This window comes from Malaclemys terrapin, chromosome 5, assembly GCF_027887155.1.
Source record: "Malaclemys terrapin pileata isolate rMalTer1 chromosome 5, rMalTer1.hap1, whole genome shotgun sequence".
In the NCBI taxonomy this organism is placed as follows: Eukaryota; Metazoa; Chordata; order Testudines; family Emydidae; genus Malaclemys; species Malaclemys terrapin.
In genome coordinates, this window is record NC_071509.1 from 111,208,653 (window position 1) to 111,226,427 (window position 17,775).

Sequence of the window (17,775 nt, forward strand, 5' to 3'; positions counted from 1 at the left end):
TTCCCCATCCATCTCTTTGGAAATATCACTTTAGAAGACTCTAAAATAAAATGTCTTCTTGCAAAATCCCAGAAGAGATAAGTCCATTATCATATTTCTTACAGTTTAACAACAAAATATCTCTGACTACAGTGTCCCAGCCCCACAACTCCTCTGCATACAACATATTTCAATAAAGGAGATAATGTAAGTCACAGTACTACTTCTATGTACTCATATATGAATACAATTATGATGGAAGGTAACTAAAATTTGATTCCTACCCCCATCCACATTTATTGATGTAAAAGTTTTGTATGTGGCTATTCCTTCTATACATAAACTTTGACTTCCCATGGGCAGATGGGAGAAACAGCATATAACATTTGGCTTAAAATAAACAAAAAGTGTGTTTTTACAATTTTTTGAACAGTGACAACATTTGCTACTTCCAAACCTTAGAGGGGACCTAGGCTCCCAATTTAATTTTTCTTCAGCTGCTTTAGACATACACTTTGCATTGTTTAAAGCAGGGTTCTCAAACTTCATTGCACTGCGAGCCCCTTCAGACAACAAAAATTACTACATGAACTCAGGAGGGGGAACCGAAGCCTGAGCCCCACTGCCATGGGCGGGAGGGCCAAAGCCCAAGGGTTTCAGGCCCAGGCAAGGGGCCTGTAACCTGAGCCCTGCCACCCAGGCCCTTGGGCTTCAGCTTTGGCCCTGGGTGGTGGGGTTTGGGCTCGGGCTTTGGCCCCAGGCCCCAGCAAGTCTAACGGCAGCCCTGGTAACGCCATTAAAACAGGGTCGCGACCCACTTTGGGGTTCCCAACCCACAGTTTGAGAACCACTGGTCTAAAGCAACAATAGGCAGTGCTATTTTGTCAGTGGGGCAGGAACAGGTCCTAGGGATATATCCCTGTCTTCCTAAAAGAATGCTATAATAGGGCCAAATCCTATTTCCACATACCAAGTTCAAATAAGTGGCACAGAGCACTAATGCCAGGGTGGACAGGAAAGAATCCTTCCTTCTCCACCTTGTTGGTAGGCTGTGGAGCATAGGAGCTGTTGCAACCTCCATATTCACCCTACACAGGGGTCTTGGCCAACAGATTTGTATAGTTGCAGACCTACTAGCCACACCTTGCTTTTTTTTCTTGCTCCTGCTCAAACCTCCCTGGTTGCTATATAAAATGTACTGTCCCTGATGCACACTGGTGCAATGGAACCATGATGGTTCTGCAACTTTGGAAGCCATCTGTGCTTGTGCAGAAAGAGGAACTCTGCATCACATCTTTTATGGCCCTGACCTGCTCCTCCACAGCCATCGCCTATTTCTCAAGCTCCCCCTGCCAATGGTAGCAATGCTTAGACCATGTCATCATGTCCTGCACCACCCTGACCCAATATCTTCCAGATCCAGCAGATGCAGTGGCTATACAGGTGATGAACATGAATGCATATCTTCATGGTACCTGCATACCACATACCACATTACTTCTGCAACCATCCATAACCTCTAGCACAAGGGTGGGCAAACTACAGCCTGGGGGCCGAATCCACCCCCCCAAGACATTTTAATCCAGCCCTCAAGCTCCTGCCAGGGAGCGGGGTTGGGGTCTTGCTGTGGCTCCGCGTGGCTCCCGGAAGCAGCGGCATGTCCCCCCCTCTGGTACCTACACATGGGGCAGCCAGGGGGCTCCGCACGCTGCCCCCACCCCAAGCGCTGCCCTCACAGCTCCCATTGACTAGGAACCATGGCCAATAGGAGCTGCGGGGGGTGGCGTCTACAGACGGGGCAGTGCGCAGAGCTGCCTGGCTGCGCCTCTGTGTAGGAGCCGGAGCGGGGGACATGCCGCTGCTTCCGGGAGCTGCTTGAGATAAGCGCCACCTGGAACCTGCACCCCTCCCCCAGCCCTGACCCCCCTCCCACCCTCTGAACCCTTCAGTCCCAGCCTGGAGTATCTTTCTGCACTCCCAACCCCTCATCCCCAGGCCCACCCCAGAGCCCATACCCCCAGCCAGAACCCTCACCCCCTCCCACATGCCAACCCCCAATTTTGTGAGCATTCATAGCCCGCTATACAATTTCCATACCCAGATGTGGCCCACCCCTGCTCTAGCACCTCTACATGTCTGAGGATTTTTAGGTATGTGCACATAGCTGTGGTCCATAGACACTTCCCTGGACCTCAGATCTCCACACTGTGAAATAAAAGGACAAAGTGTCCATATGAAATAGGTGATGCTCTAGAATGTAGCTCCCAATTTCATGTAAAGTAATAGTACAGGAAAGCTTCTGGAGGTGAGTTTGGCAGGAGGCAGCAACAGCGGGCAAGGGTTCTTTGCACATACATGCCTCAAATGGTTTGTCAGGAGTAGAATTCAGGCAGAGATAGATATCAACATGGAGTCTATTAAAAATGAAAAGCTCTCTTCTATATGCAAAACTGCTTGTTTCAGAATTTCTAATGACTAATACCTTTTAAAGGGATTAAGTGATAATTTGTTATAACAACTGAAGTTTCAACACCATATGTTTAAATAGCTTGACGGGTCTGATTTCAACCCATAAAATCAATGTATAACTTCAGAGTATAACTGAATATTTTACATTTCTTCGCAACTGAAAAGTGAAGATGCTCTGGATTTTTTAATTTTATTTTATATAATTAAAAAAAATAGATTTTTTTTTTCATGGTGCAGGTTTTCTCCCAACCAGCTCTAAGTTAGATCCCCAACTCCCATTGAAAGTCAGTGGGATTTTGTCATTCCTTTTGATGCCTTTGAAAATCCCATCCTAAATGAACAATAACTTGTAGGTGAAGTGAAAACGTTCCTAATTATATGGATGCTCACTTCCAATTTGTCAGTTCATATGGGCCATATGCCTTCTAGATTGGTGTGTGAGTTCTCCTCTATGCATGTCTCCCCTGGACACATGGTAGGGATGTTTGTCACAGCGAAGGAAGAGGCCAGAAACTGGGCAGGGCCATCTTCCTTTATCACCAATGGTAAATTAGAAGAAAGGATAATGCTGTTTTAAACTATGTGAACATTTCCATTGAGCCCCCACCACACTAGAGACCACCTGATGTAAGAAAAGTTACAGTTGCAGCTTTGGGCAGGTGGGACCCTGGTAACATGGATTCTGAATTTTCCAACCCCAGGCCAAAGACTCTGGGCTAAATTTTTCTCTGTGTATCTCCACTGACTTGAGTGGAGTTACACCTGGGATGAATTTTGTCCATGATTTACTTTTTTACTGAAACTCATCATTGGCTCCTTTAATTTCTCAATTGCATATTCTCTCCAGAAGTAGTTGCCTGAACAGTATACTAACCAGTTACAGTCACAAGGCAACCTGGTTCTTTGTCTGTGAAAATGAGTCACACTATCAGTTTTTTATAGCAGCCCTTGTTTAGAGTTGTATTTGGGCACATGTGAGTGGCATTAAGGAGCTCTCTAATATAAACATTTAATTTACTTAATGTAACTCATAAAATTATAAGGCATTTTATTGTAGGTTTGTAACGTATGAAATTGATGTGTTAAAAACACATTAAAGGAGTGTTTTTTTCAATATTTCACCTAAAACAGTGGGTCAGATCATCAGCTGATGTACGTAGGGACAGCTCCATTAACGTAAATGGAGCTCTTCCATTTAAATCAGCTGAAAATCTGGCCCCATATTGTGAGGCTACTGCCCACTGGAGTCAACAGGAGTTCTTCCACTGCTTCAGTGGGATGTGGATCAGGCCCTTGGTCTCTTTGTCCAATTTAAAATGACAATCAAAAGTAAAGCCAGCAGCTACTCCCCACCCCCAAATCAAAAATAAACAAACAAAGTAAAAAGCCCAATAATATTCTCCTTCCTTACACACACACACCAGCCCCTATCATGTCTCTCCTTCCCCAAATGCCTGAGTAAATAGATGGGCCTGCCCTGACGATCACTAAATCCTGGCTATTCTGGACCAAGTGGGATAGTTAATATTTAAGTTGAGGGCCCCTCATGAAACATTCTATGGGCAGCTCTTTCTTTTGTTCTGAGGGGGCTCCAGCTGGAGTACCTCTGTGGGTTACAGCTAATGTAATGTGGCAAGGAGAGTAAGGCAGTGTCTAAAAGAGGCTGATCCTAAGCCTGTTTTAAACACATCACTTAATAAACAGGCTGCTGCAGTTCACCGCACCCACCCCTGGCTTCAGTTTCTGTGTTTGTAAAGTTTCTAGAAATTTCCGCAGTCCCCACCATGAAGGAAGGTTGGAATAATCAGGCTATTCACCTCTTCAAACAAATCAATTGATTGAGGCTTTGCGGATGCTATGGTGAAAGCAAAGAACACTGTCCTTGCTTCTCAGACAATCATTGCAGAGAAGTTCAAAAAAGTCTTTATAATGCAATCTTAGGCAAAATTGATATTGGATTGAAAATCTGATTTTCAGAGACCTTGGCAGATAAAGCAGATTTCCTCTCTGATACTAAAGGTGATCTTTCTCTCACCCTCAGTTCTCAAAGATGAGGGAAAATTGAAGCTAGTTATGAAAAAGTGTCAATTTTCCTCACTAAAGAGCTGCAGTTTCCTCTGTGATCTTATCTTTCATTCCAAGCTATTCTGATTTGCAATATGTCCTTGGTAATGTATTTACTTAGCCTTAATTTAATTCCTCAGATTAAAGAGATTCCTTTTAAAATAGGAACACTACCCAGCAGGGTGGTGTTGAAAGTCTGGTAGAATCAGCCTTCCCAGCTCTGGAAGGGCTGAGGAGAGCTCATTCTTCTTCTGACTCGCCTGATTCCACTATATATATATTATGTTTCATTATGTATGTATGCTAGAGATGGGCATAAAAGTATCACCCCCTAAACTTTGGGGGCAGGCAAAATCTGAACCTGGATTCAATAAAAATTTGCTACTCTGGCAAATTTCTAGTATAAATAGCTTATTTCAGCAAAATTATTATATCCTATCTTTTATTTCCAGCCCCATCACATAAATGCAAATCTCATGTAGTTGTGAATAATTTTATTGAGAGCAGAATACCAACGTTGTGTAATTTACATCCCAACCTGTAGGATAATTATGAAATTAAAGAATTAGGGTTATTTTAACTTTGGTTAAGGAAATATATGTGTTGTGAAGAAAGGCCCTGATTAGCAAATAGAAGAAAGGCCTTGAAAATAATAAGTTATAAGGCCAGAAGAAATGAAGTAGGGTGGCTGTCTGGTTCAAAGAATAACTAATGAGGTAAGAGGAAGATTCTAAAAGGAAAGCCTCTGACTGAGAGGAAGAACTGCAGATGGTTTTAAATAAAACAAAGAGAATTTGTCTTAAAATGAGCTATCATAGCCCTTCCCAACCCATACACCAGTGTTAAATCCTATGTGAACCCAGGTGCAATGGAAAAATTGTTGGCAGCAAGAAGGAGGGGAGAAAAGGCCTTGGGAAGAAATCAGGTTTTAAATCTTATCTGGATTAAGACTGGAAATAAGGGTGAATTGCCTCAAGTTGCTTTTTAGCTAACGTTGTTAATTGGCAATTACATCACTTGTTTATTAAAAGGTATAAAAAGGAAACTCTTAAAGGGTTCATTGCTAATACCTTCCTGACCACACTGGAACTGACCGATATTGGTCTAAGCACCCCTGGGTTTAACCCGTTGGTAAGTATCTTTGTCAAATGCTTATAAATGTTTTGTTACTGTTTGGATGTAGTCAATTGCTTATTATTTAGGCTTTTTGGGCATCTTAGAGCAATTGTATAAGTACCATTTGGCCTTTGGATTTAATAAATAATTTATGGTTAAATTAGTGTTTGGTGATTTCCATATTAATATTTTCAAATATTATTAATAATTCCAAGGCATCATTGGAAGTTGGACCAGAACCTTAAATATTGAATCCACTTAAATCTTATTTAAATTATATAAAATTGTGAAAAATTTGATAGCTATAGGTGTTCATCAGCACCTCACCCCTGCAGGGTCAAGGCTAGAATGTACAAAAATTATTTTTGGGGAAAAATCAGCTGTCTTAAATGGCCTTCAAAATATTAGGGTATATATGAGAATATTTTTCTACTGTAGTCTTGGCTTATAAAAAAAGAAATTATATTTTCAGTTATGCAAGATTTAATCTACTAATGATACTAAACCATTCTACCTGTAAATTATATCCTCTTTCAAAAGCAAGTGAAGACTTTGAGGACAAAAAACAACCTAATTATCTACCAACAAATTATCTACATTTTGTTGGTGAAGGCTAATGGAGTTTTTAATTTGATAGATCTTCAGAAATTAAGTGTTAAATTGTAAATGATAAGATCTAAGAGTAGAACACAAGTAATCTAAACCAGGAACTAAAAGTAGAACAATTAACAGGAAAATGATTCTGAGAGCTGAATAGCTAAGCAGATGGATCCTCAGCTGTTGTAAATTGGTATAGCTCCACTGGCTTCAGTAAAGTTATTCCAGTTTATACTAGCTAACAATCTGGTGCAATGTATTCAGAGGATGAAGTAGGAAAGTGAAGAAGGAAAAAAAGTGAGGACCTGAGTGTAGAGGCCTTGGGAAAGAGAAGGAAGAGAGTCTTTTTATCTAAACCAGAAAAATGGGATCCATGAGCCCCATGTTCTATTTCTGACACTGCCACACTGTGTTCTGTTCTAAGCTGTGTTGTTGTGTGGCCGCAGGAGTGAAGCAAGTGCCGCACACTTAATTAGCAGAGGGGCACACTACCGCGTGTATTTAGGTGCCACTCCCACTGCTGCTCTGCAGCTGCATTGCTCCTGCTCTCTACCTTGGAGCCCCTGGCCAGCTGCTCCCGGGACCCTCCCATTTGCTTTGCAGAGCAGGGGGGGGCTGATGTCAGGGTGTACCCCATCTCTGCAGAGTGGGGGAAGGGGGCCAGGGCTCAGGAGCAGGAGAGCTGCTGTGGTCTGAGCCTTCTGGTGTGAGTGCCTTAAAGGGACAGCGCATGGTCTCTCAGAGACTTCTCCAGAAGCCAGCACACACAAGCGCGCTTTCTCTCTCTCTCACACACACACACACACACATACACACTGTTTCTCTGTCTCTCACACATACACACTCTGTCTCTCACACAGATATACACACATGTTTTGTCTCTGTGTCTCTCTCACACACACATACACTGTCTGTCTTTGACACACACCCACACACACACTGTCTCTGTCTTACCCCCACACCCATTGTCTCTGACACACACACACTATGTCTTTCACTCACCTCCCAACACATGTGGTGGTGGTGGTGGTGCTGCTGTTACTTCTTGGCACTTCCTGCAATGTACATATATTCTCTGTAATACTATTCTTTCAAAGTGCTGTTATTTTAGTTTTTTCTGACTGGTCTATGCATTTCATAATTTTATTTCTCTTTTATGCTTAAATTTAATTCTTTGAGTAGTGAATTATAAAATGCCTAACCTGTCCTGGCTGGAGTAATTATCCCTATGGTAACTTGAAAAAAATATATATTCTATCTAGGTATTTTGTTTCTACTGGTGGCGCACAGCCGCACATTACCTTGCTATTGGTGCACATAACGAAATTCATTCTGCATGGATGGAAAAAATTAGAGAGAACATTGCAAGGCCACATACTTCCTATGTGACCTTGGCCAGTTCATTTAGGTCTCAGTTTCAAAAATGTCTGCTAATTGTGGACGTCGCTACATTCGAGTATTCAAACTCATAGGCTACGTCTACACTACAGACCATACAGTGGCACAACTGTACTGATGCAGCTGTGCCGCTGTAAAGTCTCTCATGTAACTGCTCTATGCCGATGGGAGATAGCTCTCCCATTGGAATAATTAAACCACCCCCAGCAAGCGGCCATAGCTATGTTGGCAAGAGAGCATCTCCTGCCGACATAGTGCTGTCCACACTGCTGCTGGTGTCACCTATGTATTTTTTTCAAACCCCTGACCAACAGAAGTTTTACCGACAAAAGTGCTAGTGTAGACATAATGTAAGACAACAATAGGCCATGAAGTCAATTGGTGATGTAGATAGTCAGCAGTGCTGAAAATCAAGTCCTATTTGTCTCAGATAGGGCACTCAAAAACTGGCACAGTCAAAAGTAGAGGACATGTTTGAAAAAGAAATCCTTGACTTCTCTATCCATCTGTGAAATGGGGGGAAACGCTAATTGATCTCACTGGGACGCTGGGAGGCCTAATCCATAAACTGTGACTATTTGTGAAGTGGCTAGAGATATTCAGGTAGAATGGCACTATACAAGTACATTTTTATTAAGTGAATATTTTTGTTGCTGTGATAAAATCCTAGGAGAATAATATATTAAAGTGATATTCAAAGCAAGTGACCTAACTTTGACGTAGCTGAAGAAATTAACTATCTGGATACTCAGATATTCTCTGAATACAGATGTCAAAGTACAGAGTTTTTTAGCTCCTCAAAGGAATAAATCAAACAGACAGACATGACAGAAAGGGTAATCATATGCACATGTAGTGGGAGGAATGGGGCAAGGCATTGCCAACAATCACAAAGAGAATTTGCATCCCAGATTTGTTAGCAGATTGCCTTCCTGAAAAAAAACCTCTATGCTATAAATGTTGTTTTGGAGGGTTGGTATGTTTCAGAATAAATAACTATGTTGAGTAGATTCCATTTTGGGTCTGAACTTTTCAAAGCAGATGAAATGAAAAATAAAGATGGTTAGTAAAACATGGAAATATATGTGTGTTTAATATGCTATGATTAGACTTAAGATCAAACAAAGGTGAATCATGAAAAGAATGCTTTGAAAATGCTAATGTGGCAATGGGCTAGCCATGTGACATGTTGGGCCTATGGTATGAATCCAATGTTATCAATAAGGAAAATAAAAATAAGGAATTGAGAGACCGTTTACACATTACTGCTATCTGTGGAGCGCACACCTCACCATATGCAAAATATTCCTGATATGAAGAATTCCAATTTCAGCAGGGTAATTTGTTGAAGTAGGTACATCGCTACTTTTAAGTCTGGAGCCTGAGAAGATTTTAGCATCTGCAGCTCCAGGATTAGTCCATTGATTTCTATGATACCGTTAGAGTCAATGACTCATTTCAGGATGTGATGTATTAGCTACGCTGGCCACGATATGAGAATTAAGATATCAGTATTTTTTAGCAAAAGAAATGAGGGTCCAAGTTATTGCACATAGAAAGAAATATATTGAACCAAACTTCCATATAAAATCAATCATGTATTCACTTCCATCAAGATGATTAATCTTAAAGTATAAAAAACTATGAAATCAAGGATTTTTTTTGTTTGTTTTTTCCCCCCAAAGCAACCAGTACTCTTGGAAGCACTGTTTAGGAGGAAGATTTTTCAGAAACCAGGCCTGTTGGGATGCCATCATACTGTCAGGAAGTGCTCTGCGTGGCTCGAAAGCTTGTCTCTCTCACCAACAGAAGTTGATCCAATAGAAGATATTACTTCACACACCTTGTCTCTCTAATGAAGGCAATAGCAGTTTTGTCTAAAAGAGGGCCTGATTATGAAAGGAGTATGGATTTATTGGAAAGAAACAAGCTTTTCAGTTTCCAAGAGAAACGTCAAGCATAGACTATTTACATGGAGCAAACAAAGAGCTCTAACACTATGTAATTAGTTCACAAGCAAAAGCAGTGATATATGGAACATTAATATGTTCAAATAGAGTGTTAGCTCCATTTGCTCAGCAAGGGAAGGGTGAAGCAACAGAGGAAAAAAAAATATTGAGTAGAATACAAGAACACAAGACATGAGCACAGAGCTGCACTTTTAAGAGTTTCTTTTGTTAAAATGAATGGAGTAGCTCAGTGGTAGAACACATTAGTCACTTTCTTTCTGTTTAAAACAGTAATTTTATATTGTAGAAAATGTATTGGATTAATTATTTCCTCTTTGTTTAAGAAAGGAGTAGTACTTAGGGCAGTGGAATCTTTACATGTGTTGCTTTGCAAAGAGGTTCCTGGCAACTACTGAACCCTGCAGTTTGGTTCTTGTGGGTTGGAGACAAATCACCCTTGCAGGCTCATTTGAAGCTCTGACAAAATGCCCCTTCCTACCCTAGACTGAACCCTTGTGCCAAAGGGACCCCTTACTACTCCCCAACAAGCCCTGTAATGCCTCCTGAATGGCCTGAGCTAAACTTCTTGAAATCAAGATTTCAAAAGATTCCCATTTTTTTTGTTTTGATTAAGCCCTAAGCCATCTAAAGGTCCAATGAAATACGTTATGGGGGTTGTAGGAGGGAATGGTAGCAATGGAGTGTAATTCAGGGAGGGCGGTTCACTGTCTTCTAACTTTTGTAGTTACAGGCTCTGGCTAGTTTGAGGCTCAGTACAAGTATTTCACACAGCTCTAGTCATAATTGCCTGCTTTCACATAAAATAGTATAGTCCTAGAGTGAGGGGATGTGCACCCCACACCAGCTCTGAGAGGCCAATTAGGTTATCCTGCCTCAACTGAAAGAAGGAGGGCCAGAGTTAATTGAGAATGAAACCCAGGTGGGGAAAGAGGTGGGACAATAGTATAAAACCAGGAAACTGAAAAACAGAGGGGGCTGCAATGGAAGGAGGCTCTAGTCACTTCCTGGGATGAGGGTGACTCAGTGACAAGAAGAAGTCTAGGGGGAGCATGAGGCCTGAGTGCCTATCCTGGAGTAAGCAGTCAGCTAAGAAGCTAGGAGGGGGTAAAATAACCATGGGGAGAAGAGTAAGCTTCTAGAGCAAAAGGAGATAGGGAGGGTTGGCAGGAAGGAGCCTATACTGAGGACCTTGATTGCTAGTTATAGGTTCCTTAGGTTAGAACCCAGAGTAGCAGATGGGCTGGGCTCCTCTCCTAGCTACTGATATAGTGGAATCAACCCTTGAGCTGGGATTGAACGCTATCTGGAAATGGCATTTGGACTGTTGTCCTATTGGATTTTGTAACCCAAAAAGGCGTGTATTAAATCATGCCTGGGCTGAAGGGCTGAGTTTTGGGGAGAGAGAACACTACAGTAAAGGAGCAACTGTCCGCAGGGAATGCCATATGGGCAGAGAGCTGCTATGCCACGCCTGCCCATGAGGAAGGGCTTGTGGTGCATGAACCTCTTCATATGTAGGCACGATGGTACAAGTTTAAATACAAAGTAGAAACATGAATCTCCAGACTAGGAAATCCAGAATGTATGTTAAGATACTTATGTCCAACTTTGTGCATTTATTTCTCTAGCAGTCTTGTTTTGCTTTATCAGAAATATGAATAAAGTGGGGAAAAATCAGTTGTTATATATACACACATCTCTTTCCAATACCAATACCAATACTGCTTCTGATGGCAGTGTTGCCCCTCTGCTGAGTAGTAGCAAATTCGGGGGCCTTGCAGGTTGGCTTTCGAGTGAAGGAGAAATGAGTGAGGCAGAGTCCGGCTATATCCTATACACACACATCCTGGAACAGAGGCATCACAAATAGCACACAAGCAAATCACTCTTCAGAAATCTTAGCCTACAGTCCAGCACTTGGTTCCTGGAAAGCTTCTCCAAACCCAGAGAGCAAACTCTATCAGCCACTGCTTCCTCCAAGAACTACTGCATATAAAAAGCTAATAACAATATGGCATTTCTTCAAGGAGCAAAAACTTCTTTGCATACTAGGAAAACAGACTTCTAAGATATGTGTAACATTGCTATCTGGTGACTCCTTTCATAATAATGTGTTTATGAACCTTGGAAAAGGTGAGAGAATTATTATGGAAACATTAACAATACATTAGTTGTAGTGATTTTTTTTTCCGTGTGCGTTAATAGTATAAATATCCATGAAAATAAATAAATGAAAACTGAGATGCTACCTTTCATTATGCACATAAAATTCCCAAAGATTTTTATCCTGGGAGTCTTCAACATCCATGCTGACAATGCCTATGATGCAATGCTCCAAAACCTATCCATTTTCACCAGTATTATCAAAGTTAATTTCAAGGCTTAAACACAGAGTAATTCATAGGGTAAGCCTGATTTTTCTAACTGGAAATGGGTATAGAGAAAACAAGTATTAAACTACCCAACTCTTCCAGCATGACCACACCACCTCTCCTCTATGCTGAGATCAGCGTAGCTGGTGGAAAGGGGAGAAGGGTAGAATTATGATGATCATTCACTGGGTCTGGTACCAAAGCATCCCCTTACTGCTTTACCCTTGGAACCTCAGAGTTTTTCCTCACCAATCTGAAAGAGGGTAAGTAGAAATGAAAATTGGTAGTGGGAAACATCAAATAAAGTCAGACTTCAAAACGTGGCCTTCTTACAAGCCTAGATGATGGCTGTGGGAGAAAACTAGATGTTTTACTTCTCCTCTCTTAGAGGCTGCTAAATTTACACATTGAACTGATTTGGACTGTGAATAATTTCATTGACCCAAAATATCTTCATCCTCCACTTCTGAACCCAGCACCTCTATCAGCTTCACAGAGGAGATTGCCTTAGTTTGGGATGGCCTGTGTGGGTTCCAGTGACTTCATACTGAACACACAATTGATAAAGCACATCCATCCAAGAACTTGACTTAGTCACACAACAGAGAGTTCTAGAAGTACTGAAGGAAATCCACATCACTTGAGACTTTGATCAATACCCTTCCTGATAGTTAATGACACCTGGGTCAGTGAAGAATAACCTCTACTGTGTGAATACTAATACACACAATCAATAAAACTCAGTTACAGGTATGCATTTTTGAGTCTCAGAACCTTGATTTTAATAGCTTCTAGTCATATGGGACATATACATCTCTGCAAAAGAAGCTGTTTGTTTAATGTCAGTCCTTGTGTAGCATTCCCCCCTGGTGTTTTAAATTTGATGCTTTGGCATATGGTTCTTAAATATTTTTTCTTAACATTGTTTTCTTGACATGCTAATTGTATTGTATTTTATTTCACTGCTGTTTCCTAAGTGCCCTGGCACACTACATGGAAGTGATTTATAGATAAAATAGCTGTAAAGTAACCTTTGCATTTCTATAGTGCCTTTCAGGTGGGGAAATCAAGTATATAACAGACAGTAATGAACTAAGACATGTAGCACCTCTGTGAGGTAGGAATGAAAAACGGATCACTTAACCCACTGCTGAAATGCATATGTGTCCGATGTGGAATGTGACAACTGTTTAACAGAATTTACACATCAGATTAAGACAGGAAGTGAAGAATATAACCTATCCAATTGATAATGTTGGAGGTATTTAGATTGACAGAATTTAATTGCTGGAGTTAAAACTTGACCAGGATACCAGAAGCAACATCCTGACTCTGGCAGAAGGCATGAGATCTTTCATGAAAGCAAGCAGAAACCCAACATTATATTTCTTCTCCAGGAAGTGACCTCTTTGAGAACAATGTCCTGTGATGGATGTGCTACCTAGCTGGGTCCCATGAGGGGTTGGGCCTTGGATCCTCCTTGGGATTCACAGCTAAACTGTTTCCTTATGAGTCTGCAGGGATGTGCTGTAGAAGCAGGTGGGGAAGGGTTAAAAGATACAGAGCATGTGCATTTGGGTGTCTGGCCCAGCTGTTTAGGTGTAAAAGAAGGCAGTAGTGGCTGCTGCTCTCCTGCTTGAGCCTCAGAAGGGGAGATTTTTGTCTTAAAAGGCTTTTGATAAACCCTGCAGAGAGCTGAATATTTGTTTATACTCTGTCAAGAAAAGGACTCATTTCACACTTGATTGCACCCCCCAGCCCCGCCCACACACCAAGCGTAGATTGTGTGTGTGTGTGTGTGTGTGTTTTCTGGGTGCAGGTGCCTGTGGGGGAGGGAGATGTCTTCTGGTGACAGCCCCTGTTCTGATCTCTGAGCCCCGTCACTTGTTCTCAGAAATAAGTCAGAGGGAAGAATGGCACCTAATGAATTTCAAACACTTGTGTGCCTTTCAACCTGTTAAAACCAAGCCAAGCACTTAAGTTTTAGGCAGTGTGGAGCAGGGCAGGTGGTTTTTCACTCATTCTAGAAATACACCAATCTTTCTTCCTTGAGGACTTTGTAACACAGGACAACTTCATCTTTGGTTCCAATCTCCTAGAATAATTAGCAATATTTGGTGTAATGCAATATCTCATTTTTTTTTCTCACCAAAAAATGCTGACATGGCATCTGGATAGATATGAATAAAAGCTTAGGGCAAGATCCTCAGTACCCACTAAAGACTCTTTGGAGCACCGAGGACGTTAAATTATCCCTAAATTGGCAGTTGGGGAATCCTCGGCTGTCATAAGGATGGCATACCTGTCTTTATTCCATCTACTCTACGTCCCCTTCAGCAGAGGGGTGTGTGTTGGAGGTGAGGTACAGTGAGTTGATAGCAGGAGTGAAGTCAGAGCACAGTGTGCTCGTACAATTTGGGGCTGGTAGAATGGCTCTCACTGGCCCCAGGAGCAGAGGAAGTGGAAAGGTGGCTTAGAACCACTCTTCTGTCAGCTGTACCTAGCATGAGTTCTTGTGGCTGAGAATTCAGCCTTCAGATTTACAATTTAGTAGAACTCACAAAGAAGTATTCTGACCTTCTGCTCTGTAGGAATGCTGCTGCTGTCTTTGCACTTGTTTTTAAAGCTTCATATGATTGAACCTTTGAAAAAAATTGTCACCCCCAAAGTTTCATATTTTCTAGCAAGTTAAGTGAGCAAACCTACACAACATGATTTTAATAGCTTATGTACTCTCTTGCATTTAAAAAGTTATAAATGCACTGCAATAACAAACACGTAGTAAAGAGTCTTAGAAATAACTACACTACCTATTGCTGCAGATCTGCAATCTTAAGCTACCAGTTTTTCTGAATGTAAACTAAATTGCTTAGGCTCATGAAGGAAGTGCCGAGTCTCCCTTTCAATACAGTGTATGTGAAAGTGATCAGGAAGAAGGGAGCGCTTCCTAAGGGAGAGCCACAGACTGATCTTGCAAGAGTCAGGGAACAATCTAGTGAAACATTTTTGCGAGAGATTTGATGGTGTCAAATCTCTCGTCAATAGGAACTTCTGTATCAATCTCATCCCATTAGCATCAAGAACACCAGGATGAAGTTTTGTCCCTGTTCTATTTTCTCTCAGGATCACAGGCTTCCTTGCTCTGATTATTGAGAGGGGAAATCATACACTTGATTAAAAACATAATACCTCCTGTAGCCACCCCTACTGGTATACACAAATGACAATGTAAATCATTTCATTAGCTAAGATCAGGAGGGGCAAAGCTGAAAGAAGCTTCCGGCTAGGGGAGTTACTGACAACAGAGTCTGAGGTTGCTTTCCCTCCACTGAGGAAGCAAAGAAGAGGCAGATGCTTCTCTGGGATGTGTCCTCCTCAGTGACTGCCAGCTGCAGAAATAAAGAAGGAAATTTGAAATGCTTCCTCTAATCACATCATTAGAATAGACTCTCCAGCAGCAGGGTGTAGCACAATGGCATGGACCGTAAGAACGGAGCATCTCCCTGGGTAAAGAGCACACCCAGAGCAGGCGCTGGCATAGCACAATCATTATTGAAAGGATGGGAGCACAGACAGCTGCTGAAGTCCTCACGCAGGAAAAGAATGTGAAAGCAAGACTAAGGGAGAGGGAATAAAAGATGAGGAGAGAGAGAGACAGAGGTAAATCAGACAGAGGAGGAAAGAAAAAGTTAAAATGAGCATTAGGGAGGGATCTTGAAAAGGCACAGTGGAGTGTCCGTGCTGATCTGTCTGACAGACACAAGGACTGCAGCAGAATTTCCACACAGAGCACTTTAGGTGCAGTGTTCATCACTCAACCCCCTCACCTATTTGGCTTTCTCCCTCAGGGATTTTTCAGCAGAGAGATTCTGTCTCCACCCCATCATCTCCACCTGTCCCCTCCCTTCTCTCACCTGTCCACGGCAATCGCTGTCATGGAGTAGATGCTGGCAAAGACTGCAGTGATGGGGAAGAAGTTGTGGAAGCGGCAGTAAGCCTCCCCAAAGTACCACTCGTTGTGCAGGGCATAGATGAAGTTGATGAGGGTGTTGAAAGCAGCCATGGAGGCATCCGAGAAGGCCAGATTCACCAGGAAATAATTAGTCACTGTCCTCATACGCTTGTGAGCCAAGATGATCCAGATGACAATCAGGTTGCCAAGGACGGCCACGGCCACCACCCCGCCATAAGCCAGAGACCACAGGGCAATGCGCCAGGAGGGCTGCACAAATTGGTTGGAGAAGTTAGCTGTTGTGGGTGCTAAAGGGGAGGAGATGTTACCAGCCTGAGCTCCCAGAGGCTGCCCCCAGTTGCCTCCTGACCCAGAAAAGCTCGTGTTCCAGCTGCTGCTCTCATTTGCACTCCAGCTGGATGCAGGTATAGAAGTCATCTTGAATGTCCTCCCTTGTCCCAGCAATATGAAAGTCTCCTCCACTTCCCCTCCCACCCCCCCACCCCCCAAAAAAGTTGATCAACAAAATGAGAACAGCTTAGTGGAAGTGAGAGAGGGATCAGAGCAAGCTTGAGCAACACCACATGTGGTTATGCTGCTTAAACTATAAAAGGATGCTACACCAGGAGAGCTGCTGCTTGTGAGTAGTACACGCTGTCTGTCCCCTTCCCTCTCTGTGCAGCCAGCTCTCTCTCTGCTTTGCTGAAGGAGAAGGGGATCAGGAGCTGAAGCACCTTTTATAGGATTGTGTGTTCCCCGGCGTCCTAAAGGGAGTGGGGTGATGACACTTTTTTTCTCTCTCTTCTCCCTCCTCCTCTCCCCAGCTTTCATTCACTGTCAGCAGCATCCACGTTCAGTAGCTGTGAAGGAAGGAACAAGGAGAATAAATCCTCTCCCTCTCTCCCCACCCCCTTCCCCCTTCACTTCCCTCTTTACCCTTTCATGCTCATGCCTGTTTTGTTGTTATACTCCTTTCCCCAGCTTTGTAGGGCTCTGTGTTTTTGGAATCAATTGAACATTCCAAGTCTCAGATGCTAATAAAACCACACTATATTGTCACTTCCATTCTGTATTCTGTCAGAACATTCTCTGAGAAATGCTGGGCATTCTGCTAAGGGCAGCAGCCAGTCTGGCTGGCAGTATTAGTGGACATCAGATACATCCCTGATTTGTATTAACACATTCTTGAGAACAATTTATTAAGATCCTCTTTTGATGCTCATCTTTTCCCCCACCCCTCCTTCACCAAGTTTTCATTTGACCGCATGCTATTTATTCCTGCTGTTACAGATCTAAAGCAATGACATTTTTCATGAGATAAATGAATGATAAATCTTGCTGCTTTCTACTGCACTTCTTTACATGTAATAGTTAATTCTGTCAGGAAACATTTATAAAGTTTAAATTAATGAATCTTTCCTCATAGAATAATCTTTGGATGTTATAAAGCTACTAGTTTATTCAGCAACTATTGATTTCAATTGATAGCATAATATAGTCCTTTGTGTAGAATTGACAGTAAGATAAAATTTTCCTAAACCTGGGGAAATCAGCAGGATTTTATTTTCTTTGTACTGAAAAAAAAAAATCCAGTAGTACAGGTTTATAATAATTGTTTATATTGTACAAACCCTACCTGCTCTGAATTCATTGGGCAATTGTAAACATTCTTCGTTTACCTGAACTTCTTGCACCTTTTCTTAATTTGAGCAACCAGTATAGCTATCTTCATTGATTGATGTCAATTTCTCAATGGGACGAGGTAAAGCGGCTGGGTTTATAACCTGATGTAATGCCACATATTTCTTAGTTCTGTAACTGCAGTTGGCATAGAGATTCTGCTTCGTGCAGATGTTGA

The 17,775-nt window shown here is 42.1% G+C and overlaps 1 protein-coding gene across 1 annotated transcript in view; it reads right to left on the reverse strand.

Moving 5' to 3' along the window:
* TACR3 (tachykinin receptor 3) overlaps nucleotides 1-16,370 on the reverse strand; it is a 73,165-nt gene extending 56,795 nt beyond the window's left edge. Inside the window, exon 1 of the mRNA XM_054030171.1 lies at nucleotides 15,880-16,370. Coding sequence (XP_053886146.1) covers nucleotides 15,880-16,355 — 476 coding nt within the window. The 5' untranslated portion in view covers nucleotides 16,356-16,370. The remainder of the gene's footprint in view (nucleotides 1-15,879) is intronic.
* Between the last annotated feature and the right edge of the window lie 1,405 nt (nucleotides 16,371-17,775).